The sequence below is a fragment of the Gadus morhua genome, chromosome 8 (genome assembly GCF_902167405.1).
Source record: "Gadus morhua chromosome 8, gadMor3.0, whole genome shotgun sequence".
Taxonomy (NCBI): Eukaryota; Metazoa; Chordata; class Actinopteri; order Gadiformes; family Gadidae; genus Gadus; species Gadus morhua.
The window spans coordinates 10,187,506-10,214,981 of NC_044055.1; the positions used below are offsets into that span (position 1 = coordinate 10,187,506).

Here is a 27,476-nt window from a genome sequence, read left to right on the forward strand (position 1 = left end):
CCGATTTTCATCCCAAAACGTAATTCATTCAGGTGGCTTTACCTTTGACTGAGAAAAAAAAATGATCAGTGGTTCCCAAACTTTTTTGTAAGCAAAGTTGTGAACCCCCCAACCCACCTTTCCCCGGTTCCCATGGTGCATAGTTGTAATAAAAAAATCCTTGCTGCTAAAATTTGCCTCGGCCTGCAAAGAGTTATTCTTTGTGTGCAGATTGTTCTGTGTGCACCACACATAGCCATGGCATTTATGTCACCGGTTTGACGTAACTAACGATATACATCGAACATACAGATACATCAGAATCTTCAGTATTCGCCTTGTTGACTGACATCGGCCTACAGGCAAACACAATGACATTCACCAATGGCAGTGGCTGATGATCTGTTGTTTCACATCCATTTTTTAACTAACATAATCTGAGTCATTTGAAAAAATGTTGAATTAAAGGTTGTTTTAATCAATTTGTTTGAATTGGTGCTCATTCAAAGATAGTGTGATGAAGGGCTGAAAGATTATTGTTTTTGCGGTAAAAAAAGGGGGCATGAATAATTTAAAATACACCGGTATCGACTTAATTGTTATTTTAAACATCTGCATCAGCCCAACATCTCACAATGGATGCACTCCTTGCCCTGACATTGTGGCCCGGCAGTTCGCACACACTTCTTGCGGAGCTTGACCATTTCGGAGGCGTGCGTCACGCGTCAAATACCCGTATTTACCCTGCTCGCAGAGCCGTGATTTCATCATGATGGGTTCAAGCAGTGGCTCGCGAAATTCATGCAGGGTGCACCAGTGACTATGAAGTTTGGTATATCGGTGCACACGCTTGGGTAGTCATTTATGCTCTTGTGGGCAACACATTTGAAATTGTTGTGCTTAAACTTTTGTGGTGTGCGATTGAGTTTTCCCCTCACTAAAACACACTCAATTATCCCTTCCAACCCATCTCCCTGCGCCCCTCCCCCCCCCCCTTACCCCTGTGCCTCCCACGCTGGGAATCACTGATGTAAGATATAGTAATAGTCCCTCCCTAACATAGCCCCTTTATTCATTATATGAATCACAATTATTCAAACGTTATACCTAGGCAAAGGCCTACACAAAGACATTATGCTTAACAAAATAGCAGAAATACATTTTCAACAAGGTAAACAGCCTAACAAGCTCAAACACCCACACACCATCAATCAATGTTGAATAAGCCCGGATTCTCAATCAACAGTCGTTCATTGAAAAATCTAAGGTGGCAGGAAAATAATGTGTCTTTAATAACGAGCTTCAGAAGCAGTCACTATTCTCCATTCTTATAACAATCTGTTGGTGATTGGTTTGATAAGCATGAATAGACTACACTGGTTAGGGGCCCGATCAATAGGAACCGTGTATTCTCCTGCGTTGACAAAACAGCGCTAATCCAAACCCAGAGCCGTTAACATTAATGCACGATCAACAAACGTTTGACGCATGAAAAGGACTAAGCAAAGCTTAGAAAAAACGCTCGGTTTGATCTTCCCACAGTGTTTTCGCCTTTTCTCGTGGTTCACCTTCCAGAATAGCACCTGTTTGCCCTCCTTTAAGGTGTTTGCGAATGTCGGTAGGGAGGCTTGTAAAAAAAAAAAGTTGTAATTTTTCACAGCGAACCAGCAACCTCTTTGTTGTCTGCTAATTTATAGGATACCCATTCTTCGAAAGCTTCCGGTCTGGGGAAACCTTTACACGCCTCTACTTTGGTAGCAGATTGCTACAGCCACAATGTGTATTTTTATTTATCTGTAGGTGTTTACTACAATAAAATTCATTGAAGGAATTGCTTTTTATAAATCAAAATAAAAGGTAGATCATAAAAATGGAAGATGACAGATCTTAAGCACGGTAGTCATTGATGACGTCCATGAATCAGCCCTGATTGCATCAGCATGAACACAGACAGATTACGCAGGGATGGGGAGAAAGCGTGAGAAAGAACCTGACTTTTCTAGCCGCTAATCTTTCACCAGGCCCTGAAATCCCAGCATTGTAGAGTGGAGGGTTGGGTTGTTGTGGGTATGTGGGTAACAAGGTGGGAGCGTGATCAACATAGATGAGCCACTACCGTGTGTATACGTTTGACGCTGTGTGCCTTCAGAAACAAGACGAGTCTAGTAGAGATGTGTCTTGATTACTGAACTACAGCACTTGCATCAAGCCATCAGCACGCGTCCAATGGTTCAGTCTTGGATACAGTAAATCAATGAATGCCGGAGCCCATTTTGTACAGGCCTTACGTCCAGCCCATGCGGTCTACATTAGGTGACCTTGAATAATTCCAATGCTCGGCCTCTCTCTGTTCCTACAACAGAAGAGCTTTGTTACATGTCTCCGTGCTCACTGCCGTCTCAGATGACTTGCAGTGTAGGAGAGCGATTTCACACCTGTTGTGGTGTAGTTGTTAACATATGTATGGTAGACAGGCACGGCAAAAGGGGTCTCTGCCGCACAATCACCCAACCGCAGCTCGCACATTGCCCACATCAATAAAAAGGTTGGGGGAAGCCGGCAGGTTTCATATGGTAATAAAAGTTCAAAATCTTTCTATGATGTCCCTAACAACACAAAAACATTGTTGAAGAAGGCCAACACAAATATGTTTCATGGACCAATGCAAAAAAGGCACCATTAAATTTACAGCACGTTCATAAGCCCGACAGGTTTTTGACCACTAAGGACACAATTCTAGTAGCTAACACCATCGCTGCCTGCCATTCTGGACCATTAACAATAGAGAATAAACACAGTCTTGTGAGGCTTTCCATGGCTGCATGGTAGCAGGTGCCGCCCATGTATTTGTGGTCATGCCTGTTTGCGATAAAATCCAATTCAGTCAGCCACCTGTGACCTTGTCGTACCACCTGAAAAGCCACATGACATTTAAATGGCATTTTTATATAAAAGGAGGTTTTGTTAGCAAAGCACAATTGGAAGCATTATTTTTCTTATCAGTAGCATATGACTAAGCGTCAGGTACATCAAAAGGCCTGGCCGTGTGAATTAAGTCATTCCATTTTCCATTTACTGGTGTTAATAGTCTGCACTTACTTACTTACTTGTGTGTGTGTGTGAGTGTGTACACCAGTAGTGTGCTGGATTAGCATACAACACAAGAAGGCCTTGAGATCTGATTAACATCATCCTGACCCCAAGAGCTCCCACTAACATCTGTCCACCACGATTCTATTAAAGCGGAAAGAGTTGGGGTACTTTGGGTCGGGAAGTAGGAGGGAAGGATCAGGCTGCATTAAACAGCTCTGGGGCACAAATGGTAAATTAAAGCAAGCACGCTCAAAGGAAAGTCTAGTGCCAGAAAAGCATAAATGAGCAACTTTGGTGTTTTTTTCCCCTGGAACATTTCTAGGGATCAGCAGAGAATGGAGGAAAACCGTTCATCTGAGCTACTGGTATTAAGCTGTTCAAAAAACTGCAATATCTGTGCTGTTTTTCTAAAGTTGATTCTTTGTGATCCCGAAGGCCTCGTCCAACCAACGTTCTTAATAGCGTTCACACACTGCAATGACACGCAAAAAGCGTTTCTCCCTAAACTAAACTCGATAATTTGCTGGTTTTCTTTCAACTACATATTTTTTCCATGCTAGTAGCAGCAGTTGAGAATATCGTCCCAGGTTCATTTTTGTCAGCTCTCTCCTTAAAGGGGATACATCCAGGCTGCCTCTCATTTTATTGCCGGTGCCCCATTTCCCTGGTTGTCAAGAAACACCGTTGTCACACTGAAACAATGGCTACGACTTCTGAGAGAGCAAAAAAAAAAAACATGAGACTACCTCCACAAATCTTTCTCTCTGCAAGCAGCTGCCAGAACAGAGCAGTAATCTGCCTCTGCTTTGATCCATCATCATCCAAGACACCCATCCTGACACTAAAAGGCTCCGGGCAGACATTGTCTTTTCACCGGAGATGTGATGGGGACGCGGCGCTGTGCCCGTCAGGGAGGACGGTATGGATTGCAAAGACCATCGTTCCCGAGTTGAGGTTATCTCCTCGTGAATATCTCTCATTTACCACATTGACAACAGCCAGTTTCCAGTTGGAACGGCACAGAGGCCCAGTGGTACCCTGTTGACTTCAGAGATTAGATTTGGCCTCCAGTCAGAGCTATTGACAAATCTGCATAGATCGTGTGGTCAGATGGTTTTGAAGTAGTCCATCACAGGGACCCTGATTGCCGGTTGCAGGAGATAAGCCAACTAGATGCCTTCAGCTATGCGTGTAGGTTTGGAGGTCAGTGACCTCCTATGTTGTTATGGCCTCACAGATAGATAGTTCTTAGTTCAAAGAATCCTAGCAACAGGTAACCCCTATCACCAAACACATTAGCCTATGACCATAACCATGAAGCCTCAGCTGAGGCAAGGTCAAGACGAGATGCTAGCGTCTGCATGAGGAATGAGTTGGTAGACAACAGATCGCATTTCATCCCTAAATGTTCCAAAGAATAGAGATACGATTTTAGGAAGCTTGATGATGAGGGAAGAGTTTTACCGCAATATTAATTATATTGTTTTTCATTTGACTGCCAAACTTGAAGTACTATCTGTGTAATGGCATTTTTCACAGACATTAATACAATATACTCTCGTTTCCCTGTCTGGGTCCTCTGAGAGAGACTGGTAATGAATGCAAAAGTAGCATGGAGAGTGGCCTAAATGGCACTGGTGTAGCTAACAATTAGCTAATTCCCAAGTCTGTAAGACTGCCCATCGAGAGCTACTCTGTGGAGTAGAGTAACATAGATCGATATGCGTGCAGCAGAGTGCAAACCATTATTTCTTATTAATAATGGATTAGCACGTTATCATTTTCACAAGGCAACACTTACTGGGAATTCGTCTAATGGAATCAACACTGGTAGTTGTTCTGGAACACTTCCAATTAGGCATTTTAAGACATTTGTTTTCTGCTTACTTCCACATGAAGCTGCCTCTATTACAAGTTATTAACCCTGATAAAGTTTGCACTTGTAGTCGTTTGTTGAAAGCTGTTAACATGTTCACAATATCTAGTTTCACGAAAGAACACTAATTTATAAACAAGATATCTCGACTCATATTATCCATGTCATTTGTAAACCCAATCAGCAAATAAATCACTCCGTTTCTGTGCAAAAGGGTCCTTTATAGATATGTATATTTATTGTTGATTCCTATTAACATTCATATTTGTGTTAGCTATACATTAGAGGACATTGATTATTATGTCTGACTATTTGCTTGCAATGATAGTCAACAGAAAAAGGCTGTGATTTATCAAAGAGTGATCAATGATGCAACATGGAATAGGCCTGTGATTTTTATGTGCTCAGAATAACCCAACCAAAGCAATGTGATTTACCCTCAACAAAATAAACTTTGAAACAAACGCCCAAAACCTGCAGAAGAAAATGAAGGAAAAGAGATCCAAGCCATCAAACTTTCAACACTCTCCTGGACCGTGAAGAAAGGCTCTCTATCTGGGCCTTCAAGTCCTCCTCAGTGAATTATTCAAGACAGTGGAGAAGAACATAAACTCTGAGTGCAATTACCCATCACTCCTCTTCTCCCAGTGTGAGCAACATTAATGTAATGGCTTTCATCCTCAGAAGGCGATTATGAGCTGGAGAAGTATCTTAAGTCTGAATGCGGCCCGCAGTTCTCTCAGCGCGAGGCTATATGGCGTCATTCCGAGAAATATCATTATCGGGCAAACTACGTCAAGTGTCTACCTTTAAAGAGAGCGTTTTAAATAAATGACACTTTTTTGAGGATAGACGTGCCTTTGTGAATCTAGTCAATGACGACTTAGGTAATGTCTGTGATGACGAGGTTAGTGGTATCATATGATGGGGAGGCTTGAGGTTGTACATTAGCCACGCTATTTACCCTGGCGCCTACAAGCCTCTATCCATACCGGATTCATTACTTCTGGCTTCTTCCTGCTGAGCTGATGTGCTTTACGGTAAAGTTTAGAAGAAAGGTGAGTGAAGCAGCGTCAACACGAACGCAAGATAGCCGTGCAATATTAAACCATTCCAAGAGACACAGACCTCGGTCGTTTTTCAAATGGTTTGTTTTTCTACGGCTTAAAGTTATGGACAAGAGTGGGAAAATGAAGAGAACCCATGTTGTTCTTCCCTTCTGCAGTGTCTCCAAGGCCCTCGTTTGGCTTCATAACTTCTACCCAGGTGTCATGTTTTTTTCCCTATTTTTTTAAGCAACGTATTGAACTGTACAGATCGTCTCGATGCTACTCATCTGTTGAGCAAATGATGCACATGCACCAAACCTATAACACAAGCCGCTAATGGTTTCATGCGCAAGCTCAACTGCAGAGCTCATCAAAAATACCCCGTGGCATCATCGTTTATTTTGCTTGATGAAATTTTCTCATTTAAATTAGGACATAAAATGGAAGCACTTTCATAGTTCTTAAAATAGAGGAATACAGAAGGGCAAAAAAGTATCATTTTAATAGTGTGCCTTTTAATTTGTTAAGCTGCAGCTTGAGACCAAATACAATAAAAACCAAACTTGTTTGTTAAGTGCCTGTGGGGAAGCACACACTGGGGGATCCGTGGAGCAAAGGGCGGGTGGGCGGGACATGATAACGGCGGAAGACCAATGGGCTGGTGTGAGGGAAAGCTTTTAGTGGTCCCTATTGGGGTCGGGGACGGCAAACAAGAGAGAGAGAGAGAGAGAGAGAGAGAGAGAGAGAGAGAGAGAGAGAGAGAGAGAGAGAGAGAGAGAGAGAGAGAGAGAGAGAGAGAGAGAGAGAGAGAGAGAGAGAGAGAGAGAGAGAGAGAGAGAGAGAGAGAGAGAGAGAGAGAGAGAGAGAGAGAGAGAGAGAGAGAGAGAGAGAGAGAGAGAGAGAGAGAGAGAGAGAGAGAGAGAGAGAGAGACATAAGAGAGTTTGTCTTGTAGAGGCTCAGCTGGGGAACTGGGCACCAGTCTAATCGGACCCCATTTCAGTGAGAGGTCATCATCCATCACTGTACCATCTTGTTTGACCCCTATAACCTCATTAATTTGCCTCCCCTAGATTAGCTTTCCTTCAAAGCCCAGAGAGGGCCCCTGCCATTGTTCTTTAACCCGCACCTCACCCCGCCACCGCCTGCTTTTCCATACATGGCACCTAAAGTGATTTCAATCTACGCAGGATAAACTTGAAAGACCATTAAATGATGTGGCTTTCGGGACCTGAAACAACAAACAGCTTTTAGTTTAACTGGAGCCCACAGGCCTTTTGTCTGTTGCTAGCCTGCTGACACGCAGCCATTGCCTAGGTAGCCACTTAGGCATAAGATGGTTCCCACTTGAGATCCCTGTGATGTTCACCGTTCTGCCCCATGTCCATGGGCTGTTTGATCCAATGAGAGACGCTCCGAGTCATAGGCCTAACGATAGATCTAGGTGTTGTCTTTCTGAATGCTTTTCAAAGTTAATGTCTGTGTTCTCTGAATGCCTAAAACCGGCCACATCTAAATGATCTAGTTGAAGTCTGTCTATTAACATCTAGGAAGTACAATAGTGCAGAAAATCTATTAGGGTTTGATAAAATGCCAGGAAAAATGTCATTCATTATCAATGAATCTGCAACCTTTGATACTAATTTGGAATACGAAGAGACCCAACTCTATCATTCCCTGCCCCAGTTTCTGTGCACGTCCAGGAACATCACTCAAATAACTTGACATCTAAATGAAGTCGTTTATCTTAGAATTGGAAAGTGGCTTGAAATTATTTTAACTATTGCCTCAGCTATCTTTTCTAAAATGACGCTAAATGAAAACTGACGGCAGACCTCTTTGCGTGTGGCCCTGCTATCAATGTGGCCAATTCAATTATTAATCGTATTAAAATATCTTAATTAACAACACAGTATTGTTAACTCTATCCCAACTCGTTAACCCTTTCAATTTTACCCTAGCATTCCCTTCGACCGCCTGGTCATCTGTGTGGTCCACAGAACGCTAACAACATTAGCCTCCTGAACAAAAGGTTCTATAGATGGATCTACTGACTTTTAATTAAAAAAAAGAATCAATTTCCTTGCCCATTCATTTTGAGAACTGGGTGACCATATGGCCACTTAAAAACACAATCCAATTCCGACCGCCCAACCCTTGCCCCGTCCTCCCCAAATCTACTCCCCTTTTGTCCAATGCACTTCGGTTTAGTAGCCCTCTAAATTATGTGATCACTTACAGGGCCCCTACAGCAGTCCCGTACATTTTCATTGTGGTATAGGGTACATTTCTGGTTTTGTTGGTTAGGGATTTAAGCATTTCATTGCCTCTGAACACAACATACACCATAAACCTGCCACGCGGTGGATATACTGACCCATAGCAGATAGGACATTCATTTGTGGGTAAAACAGCTAGCCCCCGTTGTTAAAGATCTACCTTGATCTTTTTCCCTTTAAAATAATCAAAGCCTCTGTAGTTTTTGTGGTGTATTCTACCTTCACTCACGATTGCCAAAGGGTCGGAGAGTCAAATAAATGATTGGTGGGGGAAAGCGGTTACATGAAAAAGTATGTTTAAACCAGGAGACATAATGATGATCCTGTGAGCGATCCTCTGTGTGCAAGAAACCGCGCTGGTGGTCTTCCTGTAACTCACGATAAAAATCCTACCCAGATTATAGGAGGCAACGGGAACAAAGCAGAGAGAGAGACATACATCAAAAGAGGACATTAAAGTACATGGAATAACTCAGGGTGACAGCACAACAAAAAGATAACCACTAGATCCAAGTGCTGGATATGTCTGACTTTGAGGCTGACCTTGCAGTGGGCGGTGGTCTATTGTGTCAAGGGAGGCAGCACAGAGAGCCAGATGATTAGCCCAGCCCTCCCCCTCAGAGACCCCCCCCCAGGGATCAATGGACCATCCAAGATCGGCACTCAAAATAATCACACTGTATTGTGAGCCTACTCAATTACAATGCAAGAGGAATGATGTCATAGGGTTATAGCACAGACCGTTATGGGGAGGTGGGGTTAGTTGGGTGTGGGGGGGAGTGTTCGTTGGTGTGTGTGTGTGTGTGCGCGTTATTTGCTTTGGTACATCAACAGCAACGACACAAATTGAATTGTCTTACCTAAGCGATGGCAACGCAACACAATCTCGCAAAAACACAGCAAGACAGAACAGGGACAAGAGACAAGGACACCGGAGAGGCAGACTGGAAATAGAACGATCAGTAGAAACGGTGTGTGGAGTTGGCGGGGACATCTAACACTGGTACAAAAGTCTGCAATCTGAGGCCACTTGGCTTGCCGGTGCTGTTTCCGTAGGAAAGCTACACAGAGTACTGGTAATCAAAACCTTGCCAGGCACCCCACCCAAAATATCATGTCTGCAGTTTGCCCTGTAATTCAGGGCCCTGCGAGCAGAACTATCACATTTGCATAACTTAGACGCATTAAAATTACAGGCAACCATTGTGTGCAACCCCACCATTTGTGGTAGGTGTTATTTTTGCCCCCTTCTGCTGGTGTCTTATTTTAATTCCATGTCTGTTCGCACTATACTTTGAGTAATAGCAGGCCTTGGCCTATTCCCATAAAGAGTTACATAGACGTACATCCATAGACTTGAGAAAGCTCCAGAATACTTTAATGCGACACCAAGCCCACGTTCATGTGCTGATTCAGTCCACAAGCCGAACTGGGAGCCTCCCATTTAATTTAGTCTTGAAGGATCAATGGCTGAGTGTCATTTAAAACAGTTTCTTTCTTATGGGTAAAGCAGAGAAAGATATTTGTTCTTATACCGAAGCCGAACTTATCTGTAAACGGCGGTGAACATAACAGTGGAACATAGGTTCTCAAGTAGGGCCATTAACACAGAGGAAAGTGGATAATGGTACTTGGCCTATCAACAATGTGCCCCTGTACGAGCTGGCTGGAAAAAGGCACATTCCGTAATCACCACACTTTTATACAACAGCTTAACACAGTGCGAGGCAGAGGTGAGAATAATTGTTGCATTAATTATTATCTTGAGTAAAGAGAGGCATTGGCAGAGGAGGTGTGAAAACGTACTTCTGGGGTCGGACTTGCATTGATACTGGGTATGAAGAGGTCTCAGAGCCTTGAACTGAAAGAACAGTGAAGTGAAAGGCAAGGGGAGTACAGAAATACACTGTATATATTGTGTGAGTGTGTGTGTATATAAGGGGGGGATGGGGGGGGTGCTCTAATTGAATTACAGCAACCCTGTGACAGCATTGCAGCTGAGGTCATGCAGTGAATTAATTATGTTCCTGACCCTGTCTACAGCAGTGGCTCGCGGCCGCCTCCTGGGGCCTCTCCGGCCCCCTGGGGCCCAGCAACAGTGACACATCTTCCTGTGCTGCTTCTTCCACTCACAGCCTTTATTCGGATCGACAGCCAGGCATAGAGGCCGGAGGAGCATCCTCATTGCATTCTCCGACCTCTTCCTTTCACCCGGGCGCTACGGGTTTCCGAACTCCGGGTAGGAATGCACTCCTAATGCCTTAGCTTAGTCACCTCGTGTAGCTTTTCCTCTTTCCTTCAATTGGAGTCATGGAGCATTATATAAATGAAATGTACAAGAAAGCAGCCCATGCTTTCTTGTACAATCACTTTAATGCACTTTATGTGTTAAAATCCTCTGTAAACGTGTACCGTTATTGTGAGGCAGCATGTCAGATCTAACCTGAGTTCCTGATGTAAGGACTGAGCCATAATGTTAATTTGAACGTATTTTTAAGTTACATAGCCAAATAATATAGAAAGGATTAGAGATGCACCGATCAACCGGCCGCCGATTAAAAAAGCCGGTTTTGTATCCAATCGGCCACAATCGGTGACCTGCCGGTCACTGTCGTAATTTCCGGTTTTCGGCCGATCAAACTCACCCGCATGCGCGGTGCGTAGCAGCTCAAGGCGCCCAGAGCGCGGGAAGAAAAACATGTCGCTGATTTGGACTTATTTCACTGTGTGCCAGGACGACCCAAAACACGCTGTTTGTAATGCTTGCAAGTCAAAAATAAGCCGTGGGGGATCATGTTGCTAGGTACGCGTCCTGCGTCCCTGACGCATTCAAATCTGAAAGGACGCACTAAACTCACTATCCATGCGTCCCGGGGACGCATCTAATTTTCCCCATGAAAAACGATACATTGTGAACATTAAACAACTCGTGTTTAATCACAGTAACTGGCCAAAGAAACCTTCTTGTGAGCAGACCAGACAAGCACTGTTTCAACCCTCTGCGCATCTACTCGGCGCAGACGTGATCCCCTGTTCAAAGTATCGCGACATGCTAATTTAGCCGCTACCAAAACAACTAGCTCGTCACCGCTGATTTCATTTCAACAATTAAAAATACAAACTTCATAGTAAATAAACCCACGTTTCCACTGCTCGATGCTGTGCTCATTCGTGTCGATTATGTTGTAACGTTTAGGGGACGTGCTGTAATGAAATAAATGAAACATAATCCGGTGGTGGTGATGAAAACTACATTGAACGGCAGCCTACATATTGTTATGCCCAAACGGCGCCTGCGCATACATCGCGCTTCCAACGAGATCCCGTTTTTCTCGAGAAACAGGCAGAGAAGAGAGAACGCAAAAATACCACCAAAGAAAAAGATGAAACCTATTGCAGGTCAGCAAACTATTGCAGCTGCATTTTCTGTCCCCACTACCTCTGCACTCCTCCCTGACTCTGATCAGCCTAGAGAGAGTACCTCAACATTGCCTGTACCTACTTCTGCCTCCCCCTCTACTGAGCCTGATGAGCCCACTGCAGAAGAATTGCCTCAACCTTCTACATGTTCCTCCCAAAAAAAGCGAACTTTTCTGAAGCAGTGGCTCACCACATACAAATGGCTGCGCTTTTCAGATGACAATTTCATGTATTGAGTTTAACACTATTAATTTCATTTAAGAAATAGAATAATAATAAAAAAGAAACACATTTTTTAAACTGGGGAGTCGGGACCCATTGAATTTCTCAGGGACCCACCCAACTCGCCACCTGTGGGTCCCGGGGACTCACTACATTGAAAACCTATCAACATATTATATGATTATAATTATTTCTTAGAAAATCGGTATCGGAAAAACCGGTTTTGGCAGGTCAGACCTCCTTAAAAACCGGAAATCGGTATCGGCCAAGAATTTTGCAATCGGTGCATCTCTAGAAAGGATATCAGTGTCACAGAAACGAGTGCGAGTACGTTTAACGATTGGCTTGGCCAAAATGCTACATGATACTGAACCAAAAATAACACTGAGCTCAGAATAAAACCGTTGCTACTTACTGTCTGCCAGAGAGGACATCGCCGTGCAGCTGAGCAGAAGCAGGAACGGCGCCGCCCATCTGGGCAGGAGGGGCACTGACAGGTGAATGTTAGGCACCATGTTCCAAGGTGGCACTGCTCCCTCCTCGAGTCCCTCCGCTAGACACTGACAAGATCAAAGACTAACACCTAGGAGAGCAGAGAAACACAGGGACACACACAGTCAGGATTTGCATAAGTTTGAATGAGCAACGACAATAGCACTGCTCTAAGGCAAACACATATTTAAAGAAATCTATACGAAAGGAGAAGAAAATGAGTCGCCAACACAAATGGGAAAAACAACGAAGGCAAAAGGGGGGAAGCCAGTGCATCTCCGATACCAAACAGGTCTCCCTAATGAAGGACTGCTAAAAAAAAAAAGAGACAAAAGACAAAGAAAAGACCCCCCTGAGGTTTGGGCCCCCAGGAGTCCCAAATCCACTAGATATCTCCCATTAAGAAATTGAAACGCTGTTTCCCAGATGAGCCCAAATCATACAGAGTGCCATGATGTCACAGGATGACAACATGCGACCCATGCATAAACACTTGACACACACACACACACGCACGCACGCACACACACACTCGTCATCCCCAGGGGGTTTTATGCTTGGGCGACGGAGCAGGTGTTCCGCAAATTAACCATAATTACCCTAAGCTCTCATGGCAAGGAGAATTGCTCAACTGCTGCCTAAATTGGCAGCAGGACACAAGCGGTTGTCCTAAAAGGAAGGGCTAGTGGGTATTGATTCTTGTGGATTAACAGCATCCATGGACGTTTCTTGGTAGCAATCTGATAAGATATTTGACCTTCGAGTGGCCCTCAGCTCATGTCCTGTAATTTAGCAGTCACCGCTCTCCTGATTATTGTTACTGTGTCCACACAAATTGCACCCTGAATAAATGTCTTATCTTGCCACGCTTGCCCCAGGGCATCTCTGATGAGGATCACAGTGTTGTAAAACAGAGGGCATCTGGTACTGAGAGATATCAACGTGCCCCCATGAAGAAATAAACAAGGAGGCAAAAAGTTTGAGAAGCAGCCTTCGAGCATTCCTACTTTGCCTTCAAGGGCTCCCTGACGATTTTCTATGAGCCATCTTTCTTTTCTTGTTAAAGGTCGATAGGAATTGAATTGAAAAGATTCTCAGTCGCTCTTCTGTTTGGTCTCAGTGCCTTCTTTACATCACAGAGAAAACAATGGTGATTGCAGATATTTGTGAGAGGAGAAATAGGAGGGGTGTCCTGAATGTGAAATAACTCTGGGCGTGCTGGGTGGCCAGTCAAGTATCGTCAATTCAGTCTGGCTGAGTAAGTTGGAGGGGCCGGGGAACAATGCCCCCTGTATCTGGTATAAAAGGAGGGGGAAAAGGCAACGTCTGCGCGAGGTGGTAGTATATTAGTCACGTTGCCTATTTGATGCTTGTGGAAACATTAGGACGCGCATTCTCGCTCAAACACGCAAACAATTCACCCCCTTATGACAACCTGTCCTCCAACAAGACGCAACAAAGGAAAGTAAACAAGAAGAAGTCGGCTTTTGGGATTTTGTGTGTGTCTGTGTGTGTGTGTGCATCGGAGAACGGCTTTAATCTCTAGTGACAGGCTGCCTGGCGAAGGCGGGATGAGGAGGGGGCAAGAAGGGTTAAGCAGGGCGCAGTGACGTGAAGGAATGCAGTGAGTCACAGGCGCTTCATCGGCGAAACACCTGCAGACAGGCTCCGCCGGCCGCTCCCACTCCACATCACTCTTTGTCACCCGGTGACTAGAACGCGTCGGGCGGCCTCGTCGAGCCACCGACCACATCGGCCCCGCGCCAGACACCTTTGCCTCGGAGGAATATTCCCGTCGTCCTCCTTGTCTGCCTGCATCCATCATCTGTTCCAACAAGGGCTCGCACCGAGCCCTATTACGCTCCACCCTTTCATGTGGACGTCTGCAGTGTACAACCCAGCCCTCCCCTTTCTAAAAAAATGTTGATTTGAACTGTACACCGTTTCGTCTGTGGCGATGACCTAGCGGCTTGTTGTTGGCGTGCTAAGCTCTGGACACAAAAGAAAAGCCTAATATCGCACACTTATTTTCAACCCCCCCGCCCCTTCCAACACAACAAAGTGAATCTCGAACCGGTGGTTGCCACGTTATTTCATTCAAGCACACAAGTTAACTTAAATCAAATAAGGGTGAAACACAAGTTTTCTTGGCTGGGCGCTGACGTCTCGCTGCTCGCTACACCCGGGTGCTCGCGCTGGGGTGTCTTCCAGTCGGATGGTAGGTGAGTGTGTGAGCGAGGCTGATAGACTTGGCCACTCGCCGCGCGCCAAACCCGTGGCGGTGGAGGGGTATCTTTCGCAACAGATGCCAGGGAGAGGCAGATGCTTTTCATCTTCAATGAGACGAAATTCCTGGAGCAGTGTTTCTTCTTTATTTATTTAGCCACACTTATTTATCCTGAGTGCCTCTGCGTGCCTCCTAGCTGCATGCACAACAGCGCGTGACACAGTGCACCATTTTTTTTTTTTACCAGTGTGCATGCCTCTCGATGTCAAGAACGTGGCAATGTTGTGGTGCGGTGTGATCTGGTTGGGAAAAGAATTAGCCATTGGCAGGCAGCACAGGAAGGCATTGTTTACTACTATGTGGGAGAAGGAGAGGAAAAACATTGAGAACGTGCCTGGGCGAACGGCTGCCCTCGCCAGAATACGTGCACATCTTTGTGCCTTCGTAACGATACGGTTATGAGACACACACTGGCTAATGCCGGTGTGTTTCTCTTTGCATTTGTGTGTAGCACCCGGTTGTAAACTTTTTGTGCGACAAAATCAATAGGTTAAAACGTTGTTTCAATACTATGGTAATTTCCGCTACCCTTCTACTAACCCAACAACCCCACTTACCGTCTACCCGCCAACTCAACTAAAATAAATCCAATATCCATTCCCTCTACCAGTGACATTACATAATGAAACTGTTGAATCCAAGTACACATGAAGGGCTGTTTAATAAGCATGTGGGTAATAGTGCAGGTAACATATTACTGGACTCCTCAAACTGCTTCTCCAACAATCAGTTTAAATTCATGTCTTCAGGAGAGACGAAATGCCGGATATACAGGGAACCCATACAATGTACCTTTAAATAAACATGGGAGGAAGACTGAAGCCTTTGAGGAATAATTGATGGGGGTTGGGGAACAAAAGGGATGTGGATGTTTCAATGGTAAATTGCAGCAGGCAGATGGGCTTAAAGTGAGTGCAGCCTGGAAGGATAACAAAGATCAACTATACTGTTTGCTTGGCCACCCACATCAGCTGCATGCTTGTCAGTTGTTATAGCCTCCCGACCCCCCCTCCCCAACCGTCCTACCCCGACACCATCTCGGGTTGTCCGTGTGGTTTGTGTGGGTAGGGTGTGGCCGCCCATTCAAACAAATGGCACCAAACAAACGGACAATGTAGCACACAGCTGCAGGAGCTGAGAAACCACCACTAAATGCGTAGATCCCATCTATACTCTCTCCCCTGTTTCAATTTCCTCCTGCACAGGCCCTCTCTACTTCTGATTGTAATAGTTTGTTCAGCGTGCCCTTGGAGATGGCACCTCTGTTCGCCCTGTATGAATGGCGGCCCAAGGAGCCAATCAATGCAGCCTCTGGAGGTGATAAAGCCGGGCACAAAGGGGTCGCCGCATACTGCAGCGGTTCCGTAAACACAATGGCGGGCTGCGTTTGGACAGCTGTGGTAAGGGGCCTTTTGATTAGACTTCCGTGGCCCCGACTGGGTCTACATGACACACTGTTTTCCTATTTCATCCCACTGGGGATGCAGAGTGTGCACCAGAAGAATAAAAAGAAAAAACTAGGATAATGATGGCAAGAAGCCCACCGTCTGCATAGTGAAGTGAAATTGTAAGGTAAACAAATGACTCCCCTCCCAAATTGAAAGCCTTTGCTGTTTCCACAGGCTTGATGGTGCATGTCTTCTTTTACAGGGCTGTGACGAGGACTGCCATTGAAATGCAGCACACAAAGTGTAATGTCCTGTGACCTATTGGATTTTACAGTGGTTTTGTTTACAAGCTGATTGCACAGAGTTAATTGTTAACGCTTTACTGCTAGCTGCAAGATTTAGAAGCAGAGTGAGAGCTATAAAATAAGCACTTCTTTTAGGGTTGAGCAACAGATAGAAAAGATCACTGATTGTTCTTAGCTATAAGCGTTAATGTGATTACTTCCTTGCACAGAATTGTTGCAGCAACTTGCATGACTCACATTAAAGGAAACACTGAAGTTCAGTTGTAGAAGGTACTTGGGCAGTTGTGAATAACACTGGTATTGAGAGAATAGTAAACACTGGCAACTGGTATGGGAAAGGAGAATGGATCCCAGTGACGCATTGCCAGAAAATCACTTTCATCCGAGAGAGACGTGGAGAGTGGAGTTACCAAACTAGCTGCCTGATCGTGTCCTGACAGTTCCAGGTTGGGGAACTGCACCGGTTGGGAATCTCCACCGAATCCTACCACATTGGATATAGGCTCCATAGAATAGAGTGTCGATTGACATACAGCACCGCTGAATAAATGTTTTACTTAACTCTGAGAACCATTGCATTGCAGCTGAAGAACGGATTTACAAATCACCTCTGGGGGAGCTAACTGGGCTTTTCAGCAACAAATCAATCTGGGAGGGAAAAGCGATGTGCATTACATAGCAGAGACGACACAGAAGAGTGCCACCTCCATTAGAATTTATTGTGGCGTGATTATTGGCATTGTCAAGTTGTGGAGCGCTGAATAAATGGCTTGAATCACAAAACACAACGGCTCAAGAACCGGCAATAAATCATAATCAGGCTCAATGTAAACCAGACATTCATCATAGAGAGGCCAATCCTAAACACACAGCAAATCAAGTGAAATCATGGAGAATATTCAACAGTTCTCTTCAATATGGTCATCTCTAGCCTGTAAACCAGACGAATATGCGGCCTCATGTTTTATTCACCGTGTGTCTGGCCCACCTCCCATTCAGGCGGATTCCCGGCAGAATTTGCCTGGGTCGAACCACAACTGTTAAGTCATCGTATCAAACCCGCCCAATATTAGACAGAGTGGCCCCAAATGGGAGCAGTGTTGGGGCATTTTCCTAAACAACCAAGATGGCTGCCACTGATATGCACACATTTCGTTGCTCTGATCAGTTGTAGGTTCAACCAACTGAGTCCAGAGGCATTTTGGTCAGCGCCTTTTGATAATTGAAAATAAACTGCGAGGTTCCAGCCCAACACACTTTAGCAATTGGCACGGTGGGTAATCTCACCACAAAGGGGCAACAAGCAGGTCAGCTTGGTCGGGAAATAATGAGATTTACATCGTTCAGGATGGCCCCATAATCAGACATGTAACTTCCGTAAAATCTCCATACCAGCAATTTACTAGATGATTTATCATAGGGACATGTGCTTTATATAGCATTTATCCTGCTCAAATGTTCTTCCATCTTAGGTTAGTAAGTCATCACATGCAATTCAAACATTGTGCCTCACGGCTATATATTTATCTAAAGCGTGAACAATGAGGAAATGAACACAGACGTATGAAACAACTTGCAGGTTTATATATGGCCAGATGGTGCCGTAAAATGACTCTGCTCTAAAGAAAGCCTGGAAGCCCTCCATGTAGTGGAGGAGTCCTGCCCCGCCACCCAGCATACAACCCCCACCCCAGTCAGCCAGTCTCGTCTTGTCTCGGGGAGTAAAAGGCAAACAGAGTGAAGGCATTTGAGTAGGACTGCCGGCAAACAAAGAGTAGCCCGCATCAATGGCTTTCCCCAACTGAGACGGCAGTGCAGGCTCTACTCAAACCAGGAAATAATACAGACAGGGTTCGACAAAGCCACGAAGAGGAAAAAAGCCTCGGGTTATTAGAGAACACAGCTCCGGCAAAGATGACACCCTGACCAGAAGTAGGTTTACTTAGCACCCTTACCCTTCAACTGGAATGAAACGGTTCCATTTGCCGGTTATTGTGTTCAGGCAATGTGCTGTGGTGCTAACTTCTCAGGGCAAGGAGGGAAAGGAGAAGAAGGGGTTTCATCCCATACAGCAGGTGTCTCCACTGTTCTAAATCAATTACCTCTAGTGCACCGACGCTTAGGGTAGAGGGGTATTGTAAATCAGCTTGATGTCAGGCCAGATTAGTGACTGTAACGGGCTGGAACTGAAGCCCCCGGCCAGCAGGAGCCCCCCCGGGGGTCTACATGTGAACCGTGCCAAAAACCTCGATGCCGTGTTACTGGATAGTATCAGCAACAATGCAGACAGCCGTCAGCTTAGGAAAAAGGTCATTCGAGGATTCTTTTTTGGAATACCAGAGGAACGTTTCCCAAGCCAATGCTACTCTTATCAGCTAATTTGAAACCATTGTAGTCCCCAAAAGATGCTCGTTTTTTTCTTGATAATAATATAGAGAATAGAGAATCTGAATTAAATTATTTTAAGCGAATGGTATAGGTAAATGTTAGGAAAAACAAATATTGATGGAAGGAGGCTGATGCCTGTGGCTATGAAAGAGATTATAACAGCCCATTATTAGTTTGTGTACAGAAACAATGTAATGCAACAGAAAATGCCTGAAACCAGACACAGGCTTTTCACCTGAGACATATTTGGTCTGGTAATTAGCTGGTGGCAGAAAAAAACTGAAAAGTGGTAGAAAAACAAACTCCAAGTCTCTAGTTACACATAAAGCCGACTTAACCGACTTAGTGTGAGATAGCTGACATTCCAAACAGGAAGGGGCAGGACCACCATCCAACGCTTCTTAATCCTACTTCTCCCCAGCCTCCAATTCCAAAAAGATATCCTCGAGGCCCCAGTATAACGACTAAAAAAGAGGATTCTAATAAGCCTTTTCTGTCTTTCTGTCAGTTGGCGTCGGCTCTCTCGATCCTCTCTGCTTCTTACTCACTTAACCATGCCTCCCTGGTCTCTCCCTCTCTCGTGCTCTTTCTCCATCTCCCTCGCCCGCTCTCTCTTTCAGTCTGAGCTATGAGCCAGTCTGTTGGAGCAGATGGAACCATATATCCCCATCACTCTCTAGAGGCCTTAGGACTTAAAATGTAAAAGAGCCGGGTGTAGAATAGGCAGAGACCAGCCAACAAAGGGCAAGAGAGCCAGGGACTCTCGGCTAAATTATTTTCTCCCATTTCACAACAAGAGCGCAAACGACGACAGAATTGCAAGGAACCTTGCATAACATTAACACGTAGAAGCAAATGGATAACAATACATAAAAATATAATAATAAAGTCCAGCAGCGGAATTCAGCTAAATGGAAAATGTAACTTTCTTTGAACAATTGCCAGTGTGGTAATTTCTTGAAAAACCCAGCATTCTCACGTACACCATTTATCGAGCAAATTGGATATTTGGACCAGAAAACCTTTACGGGATGCAGAAAATCATGACATTGCTGCCTCTTTAGTAATACATTTCCGAAAAAACTGTGTCCTTCCCACTGACTAGCAACGCCGTCCTTCCCGATCCCCTCACCTCGGGCCTACCTCCGCCGTAATGAGAGAATATCTGAACCCGCCGACGGTCGCCTGGGATCCAAGGGTTGGCCTCCGTCCATCTCTGTGTGGCAGACTGACTGAGAGCGGGGGTGAGGAACAACAGGCATCGGGGGGCCGAGAGCAATGCGATCGATTGCGCCTGAATGTCAAGGTCCATTATACTGACAGGCCAGAGCCACAACATGACGACCGGCACTTCCACAATGCCCTCATTACCACCTATGTATCTCCCGCTGGGAGATATGTTTCTTGCCCGAGCCGAGCTCTTGTTGTCAAGTCACGTATCCACATCGCTCTACATCTCACTGTGAAATGTAGGAAACTAGATTTCCCTGTGTTCGAAAAACAGAAGACGAGGCTACAGAAATATCCCTGCAAGAAGGCTGGAAGATATTTCGATATCACAGCGTTGGTTTGATGGGGAGGCCTGCTAGTCCCTGGGATTGTTTGTCCTGCTCTCAGAGGTGTCAATGCAGTAAATGAATGCAACGTTGTGTATTTATTAGACAATCATTTAAAACCAGACTCGGATGAACAAACAATGTCAGTGCCTACTCCGTCTTCAAATTCATACAACTAATGATTGTTTCACATTTCCTGTTTTCATATTTGCGGCGAAGGAGTTGATGCTCGAAATCCCTGTACAGTCAGGTTTCAGATACAGAGGTAATCCAATAGCATGATATTTGATTTAGACGACAGCTGGGGCAGTTAGCACTGTCAGCTTTTTTTATTTTTTTCGGGACATAAAAACTGAGACACTCGTCGCATACGCATCCTTTCTGAATAAATGTCCAAGACGTGGGCCACATTTATAAGCCTATCCGGAATACTTGAAACTCGATGAAAGAAAGAGAAACACCCACGCCGACTAAACATTTCACTATCACCATCTGTCTGTCAGCTTTGCTATGTGCTCTCCGTGTACTTCCCCGGCCCCCTCAACCATCCCCACATAATAGTTATTCTGAATTCAGAATCCATGCTAGACTTATTTATACCCCCCTCCACACCGAGCTAACTCCCTCCCTCTCCCATGCAGCTGCGGATAGGATTTACCTGCAGCTGAGACAGCCTCCAGACTATCAATTACCTCCAGTGTGAAGCCACTGTTGTGTAGCCAGGCTAACAAGACATGCTCACACTTAACTCGCCTCTCTGTCTCTCTCTCTCCCTCTACCTCACTCCCCCTCTCTTTCATTCTCCCTTTCAGACACATCCCACTAGAGAAATTCTGAGTTGACTGAGGGTCGTGGTCTCTGCTCGGCTAATCGCATAGTTCCAGTTCACAGAGAAATAGAAGGAGGGGAAAAGCTCCTTGCGTTTTCTGTGCAAATACACACCAAGGAAAATAATTGCTTTTCAATCAGGTGTTCTCTGAAAACAACCATTGCACGCAACACAACCCCTGTGGAACGAATAGAAAAGAGCTCAACGCAATGCCGACACAAAAAGAGGAAAAGAGCACGACATTGTTGACATATGATGCAATAGTGCAATTTACACACCTGACTACAGTCCCAAAAGGTGGGCTATTCATACCAGTCTACTACAGGTATGTTCACTATGCTTTGAATCGAGCATCGGAGACATGCTGGAAACGCAGAGATATCGGCAAATTCTCCACGACGTGTCATCATAGCGAATGAGAACAATTCGAGTCGCCGGCGGGCCATCGTGCACACACAGAATGACGGGCGGCGACAGGTCTTGTCACTCACACCGCCAGATCCCCCCAGCCCCCCTCCGACACCTAAAGTGCCTCTGTCAGGTCAACAAATGAAAAGCTATCAGAGCCAATGCAGTTGCAGTCATCAGGTTGAAGTGATTTCACGCAGTGGTTAAACGCTGTATCTTTGCCGAGACCTGTTAAAACTGTCGGGGAGGGGAACAGGCACGTTGGGGCCCAGGGTGTCAACTTTGATTCCAGATCAGGAGGCTCTTTGGAGTCGCTCGCTTCAGTAGATGGTGTGAAGGGTGGCCGGAGGTGGGCAAGCTGTAATCTGGACGAAATACAGAAACCCGCTCATGTAAGAGACAGCAAACTGTGAGCGGTTGACTGTTGGGTTGTCAAACTGAAGCGTACTGCTGCAGAGAAAAAAATGCTTACAACTGGGATAAAATAAACTATAAAAATGAACAAGAAGCAAGGCCGTCATGCATTTGGTCCATAGGCCTAAAGCTCGACCGCTGTCTCCTTTTCAAGCAAGATCTAAGGACTCAAATTATATTCAAATGAGGTCTCGTGTCTAGCCATTGCAGAATAGCTCCAATCATTAGAATAACATATGCAGGTCAAGAAGCTAATGAATGTGCATTAAGCAACAGGCCGAATGGCATCCCTCATGCAAGCAACACCGTTTCAGACCCCTATAGCTCATAAACAAAATCTCACTCTAGCCTACGCTGTTACAGAGCAGGAAAGACGATGAGTTTAATGCTTTGACCATTGCACATTTCAAAAACATTGCCTGCTTGCAAAAAGGGGCTAACCTCCCCTCCATACCATCTTACCTCGTCACAGCAGCCTCAAACCCTACATCTAGTGCCAACTGCCAACCAGCTCACTCATTCAAGTCAGCCATGAAGGCAGTCATCTACCATTATAAGTGAAGGAGTGATACCAAGTAAAGGATTTGCAGGGAAATGGCCATCAAATTATCACCCCCTACTCTTCAGCAATGGGGCAATAATGTTGGTTTTGAGGGGGACGGTGGGGCCCAGAGACATTTTTTGGTACATTTGAAAAACTATGATTACTATGAGAATATTTGAATTGTGTGATTGTCGAGTACAGGCACGATTTTGAGTGCAAATCTGGAGCCTCCCTCGCTTCCTCCTCACTGTGACGTGCATAAAGAACGTTTGAATCGACGTCATTCCATTTCCATCAGAGGGGATCTCCACATTGACTTCCTCCTCGAGTGGCGTTATTACACAGCCCAAACCAAATCACAGCCCAAGACCCCTGGCAAGCGGCAGGTTCTGGTCTACAAAAGAGGCTGCAGCCATGCACTGGAATTGCAATTTCACTGGCTTTGCTTCTTGCATTGTTGCCTTGCCTCTGACCCCACATCCCAGCCCCCAAACAAGCAGCCGTTCTCCACAGAGAATACCCCCAGGACAAAGGAAGGTTTCATGAACACCACAGGCTCCTGCATCCTTGCAGGAGCACAAAAGGGCCGACCTGGCTCTACAGAGCAGGGCTATAAATAAGAGAGGCGCTCTAATGAAACCAAATGAATCTTCATCCATCTTCCAAGAACAAGCCAGAGAGAGTGAGTTCTTAGGCAGCAAATAGTATTTTTTTTCCTTTTGGTATGGATAAAGGACGATTAACAAAGCACAATAATCATGCATCGCAATGTACCAACACATTAAATGGTTTTCCTCCCAATGCTCGTGTGTACAGCATTATGTCTCTACGTGACTAAGATGCAAGAACCACCAATTTCTAGTCTTTTCTGTACTTATATTGCATCATAAAATATCATTAAAACCTAAAGGCCAGCTCTGCTTCCTATTGTTGAGGGCTCAATAGTGGATCTTTCCAAGTTTTGAGAAAATTACTTGTGTGGATGGGGGAACGAAAAAAAAAAAAGTAATCAAGTAGAGTGTCTCGTCTAGCCAACCATTTTAAGATATCGGGAAGCTAAGGGAACGAGGTCAGGGGAGGTAAGGGGATAAACCCCCGATTCAATTGTAAGCCTACTCCAAAAATTGAGAAACAGATCAATTTGTACACTATTAGAGTTGCAATGCCTTGCTGTAGTATCCTAGTTGGCCCCTAATGGAGAAGTTAACGCAAGAAGCAACTCTTGGCATCAAAGCAAAGGATGACCAGAAGAGCTCTTTACAATACAACTCAGTTAGCCATGGACACAAAGCAATTTGACTGGGCTGTATCACGTTTAGGAGCTGGGGCCACGACGGTGATCTCTTTCTGCGTATGGATTGTCTTCAAAAGCTAGGAAAACAGCATATTACAGAAGATAATTTACATTTACATTGGATACAGGATGTTTTTTTTGGGCCTACAGAGAAATACTCCCCATTAGTCTCGACTACACGCTGGCCCAGTCTTAGGTCTCGGGTACATACTGAAACGGTGGCTGTTTCAATCAGTGAGGAGGCGTAATGGGATGATGTGGAATTTAAATGAGTTTTGTGCACGCAGAGAAATGTCTTCCCTGACAAAAAGGATTAAAATTTGCATTGAGATGAACTGCTGTGATGTTTGGCGCTAAAAATGCTACATATGACACAAACGCACACACACCTAAACATGTTGTCAATAACATTTTTGGGGGCAAAAAACATACACCCCTACAATAAATACACCCTTTAACTAAAAAAAACACATTCAGTAAGATGGTAGATTTACCTCAGTGCGTAAACCTATATGCAGCTTACACAAATGTAAGCTCTATGCTTGGAAATGCTAACAAAGTGCTATGTCAAAACACTGCTGACTTTGTTAGAAAAAATTGAATAAAAAAAAAAGCTTTTCCAAACCCACTCTTCAGCATCTGTCAGGACGAATGAGAGACAGTGACACACAAAGAGTTTGGTGGCAGTTGATGCCAGCCAGCCGGCCAAATGCTTAACGGAAACAGTGGCCCCTGATTGACATCACACATTATTACACTGTGCTGCCCGGTCACATCCACCCCGAGCTGCAGAGCTGTCATTCTGAAGTACAGTCCCATAGACAGGATTGATAATTAGGTGCATCATCTACTACTCAGAGCCCTGCCATAGTCAGGCTCTATGGGTAACACAACAGTGCAACCAAAGCTCCGTGTGGGTACTGTGTTTTACAAGGTAGTCAAGATGAGAATATAAAAAAGAGAAGTAGGAGGCCTTGAAACAAACCTCGATCACTACATTATTTTTTTTGGTACAGTTCAACAATGCATCATTGGTCCAATAATGCAACCAGATCAATTGGTTTATCAGATTTGGTTCAATGCAATGTCTTTTTTAAGAATCCCATGTGATGGCCTTGATCTGTAAATACACCTAGGACAGAGAGACAATTCACTCGATCATCTTCCCAGACCATAAACGGCTTTTATAAGTAACATTTTCTCAAACATTGCTAGGAACAAAAGCGTTGAAGCAAATCCATCATCTGTTAAAAGGCAATTACACATCACCACTGATGAGAAATCACGTTCAATGGAAAAAAATCCATATTCCTTGCCTATAATTACCTTAGAGCAATCCAGTGGGAAAAACGTTTGAGTGATTGACTGTTGCCCATTGCACTAGTCGTTTCAAAGAATTCTAAGGGGGAAACACACCAACACTGGAAGACAATGGGTAGATGTTGTGGTTTTCAAAATGTTCTCCCCAAAGACCTTAGAGCAACATAGAATTCACAGTAATACCCTTAAAGTCACATCGAGATGTAGACAAGCTCTTGTTTGTGCAAAGGCTCCATGAAACCTTTAGCTATTCAAGTTCTTAGCATGTGAAGGGATAAACACACCAACACTGGAAGACAAGGGGTATAAGCTATATTGGGGAAAACAAGGTCTAAAATCAACAACATCATGACAATCTCAGGAATATATCTTTAAGGGTAAATCTAGATGGAGGCCAGCTCAAGTCCGTGCACAGCTTCTGTGGAACTCTGCTGGTGACGATGTGACTGAACCCGAGTCGTAAAAGCAGAATGCGGGGTCAATAGCCAGCATGGTGGAAGTGGCAGGAGACAACCTAAAAGGTCAAACCCTGTGAAGGACGGGCGACCATAGTAAAAGCAGGGGGTTGGGGGGTGGGTGCTTTTTTTGTTAAGGCTGCCTAGGGGACAGAACAGAAACGTGGACAGTTGAGCGGTAGCCGCCATTATGTTTCAAAGTCTCCTACACCAATTCCACCGTTTCATCCCATGTTTGGGTTACTCACCACGGCAAGCCAAGTGCAACAGGTCAGAGCTGTATTTGTGAATGATTAACTAGAGGGGGGGAAAATAAAGTTCAGATTTGGTTCAACCGAGTCAGAAAACACTTCTCAGTTTGGTGAGACGGACCCATGGGGAGGGCTCTCATTTTCCGGCCAAACAAAGCAAGACAGACATGTTGTCTTAGCACTACGTTCTTTGAGGGTTCGAGACAGCTTTGATGGAAAAGAACAAGCTGCGAACAGGAGACTTCCCCAACCCCCCCCCCCCACACACACACACACACACACACACACTGGCACTAGCTGCTTCTATTGAGTAACCAAATTCTTGAGAAATTGTTTTCGTAAAATTAAGAAATATATATATAAATATTTTTTAAAAAGTATTACTTGTAAGCTGCATGAGCATAGGAGTCATAACACATTTTAAACAATGCATGACCTAATCTGTGTTACACATTCTTAACACAAACTAACTAAAATGTTGAAAATGTATTGATCAATTCACATTTGATTTCAAGTACAGATTTCCAAGCATTAGAGATGGCTAAACCCCTTTGTCGTGTTTATCTAAGGAAGTTGTGTTTTTGCTCAAACTCTGGCCCCAAGATTGCCAGGGTTGATAAAGGCAACTGGAAAAACAGGTTGTATGGCCTAATGCTGTTTAACGGTTGGGTGTCTCACCTTAGCAGCGGTAGCTAGGCCACACTCTATGGCCTCTCTATTCAGAGTGCTCTGAAAAAAGTAGGGGAGCTCCAACCAGACAGGGCAATTTGCCAGAGAGCCAGCCAATAGCGCTAAGCCAAGACGAGGTTAAACTATTGTTTTGGCTTAGCAAGCAAGAGTGAACAAGGACAAAACAAGGAGGGACAAAAGAATGGTAAGAAAATACCTGACTACTGAAGTGTATCACATTAACTTATTTTTCATTTGTATTATATTAGAGAAAAGTTAACTTTTAAATTGTTGTGTAGACAGGGAATGCTGATTTACATTTTGCCCAAAAATGCACCTGTGCCGATTTTTCTTTAAGCACTAATCCACTTTTGTTTCGACATTTACATGCTTTCAGTATGCCGAGAGGCACAAATGTCACACTTACCCATGCATGACAATTGGGTCCTTTACAAATAAATCCCTTTTTATTCCTTTTATCTTTAGGCACTTATTCCACAGACAGCCTCCAAAATCGCAGAGAAGAAAATCCAACAGTATCCCAGTAAGATTATCCCTAAAAATGTCTTGTCAAAAAAAGTGGCAGCAAAAAAAACAAAAGCAAGTTGGTTCACGATCCTCTCTAATTATTCCATTGATTGCTATCCGTTAAACTGAAGGAATCAGTCTTTGGATCTCCCAACGCTACTTCCAGCTGTGGCTACGGAGTACTGTGGGCAGCTTTAGAGAGGTGCTTCAGAGGCGGCGTTTTCTCACAGACTGAACACTGCCTAGAGCTGGCCCGGGGAGGAGCCAGGGCCGGGTGATGTCACAGGTGTCGGATTTCACCGAGGAGAAGGAGGAAGCCTCTCTCGCCTACCTCCCTGAACATTGACCAATGAGGGAGCGTTGTTGTGCTCACCTGTTTGGGGAACAAAAAGATGACCAAGGTGCGCACGTGATTTGATGTTTTCATTAAAA

At 44.7% G+C, this 27,476-nt stretch overlaps 1 protein-coding gene across 1 annotated transcript in view; it reads right to left on the reverse strand.

Moving 5' to 3' along the window:
• The window catches only part of LOC115549564 (receptor-type tyrosine-protein phosphatase F-like), a 133,728-nt gene extending 106,529 nt beyond the window's left edge, over positions 1-27,199 (reverse strand). Inside the window, 2 exon segments of the mRNA XM_030364836.1 lie at positions 12,332-12,499; positions 26,944-27,199. Of these exon segments, the coding sequence (XP_030220696.1) occupies positions 12,332-12,431 (100 nt within the window). The 5' untranslated portion in view covers positions 12,432-12,499; positions 26,944-27,199.
• Positions 27,200-27,476: the final 277 nt, after the last annotated feature.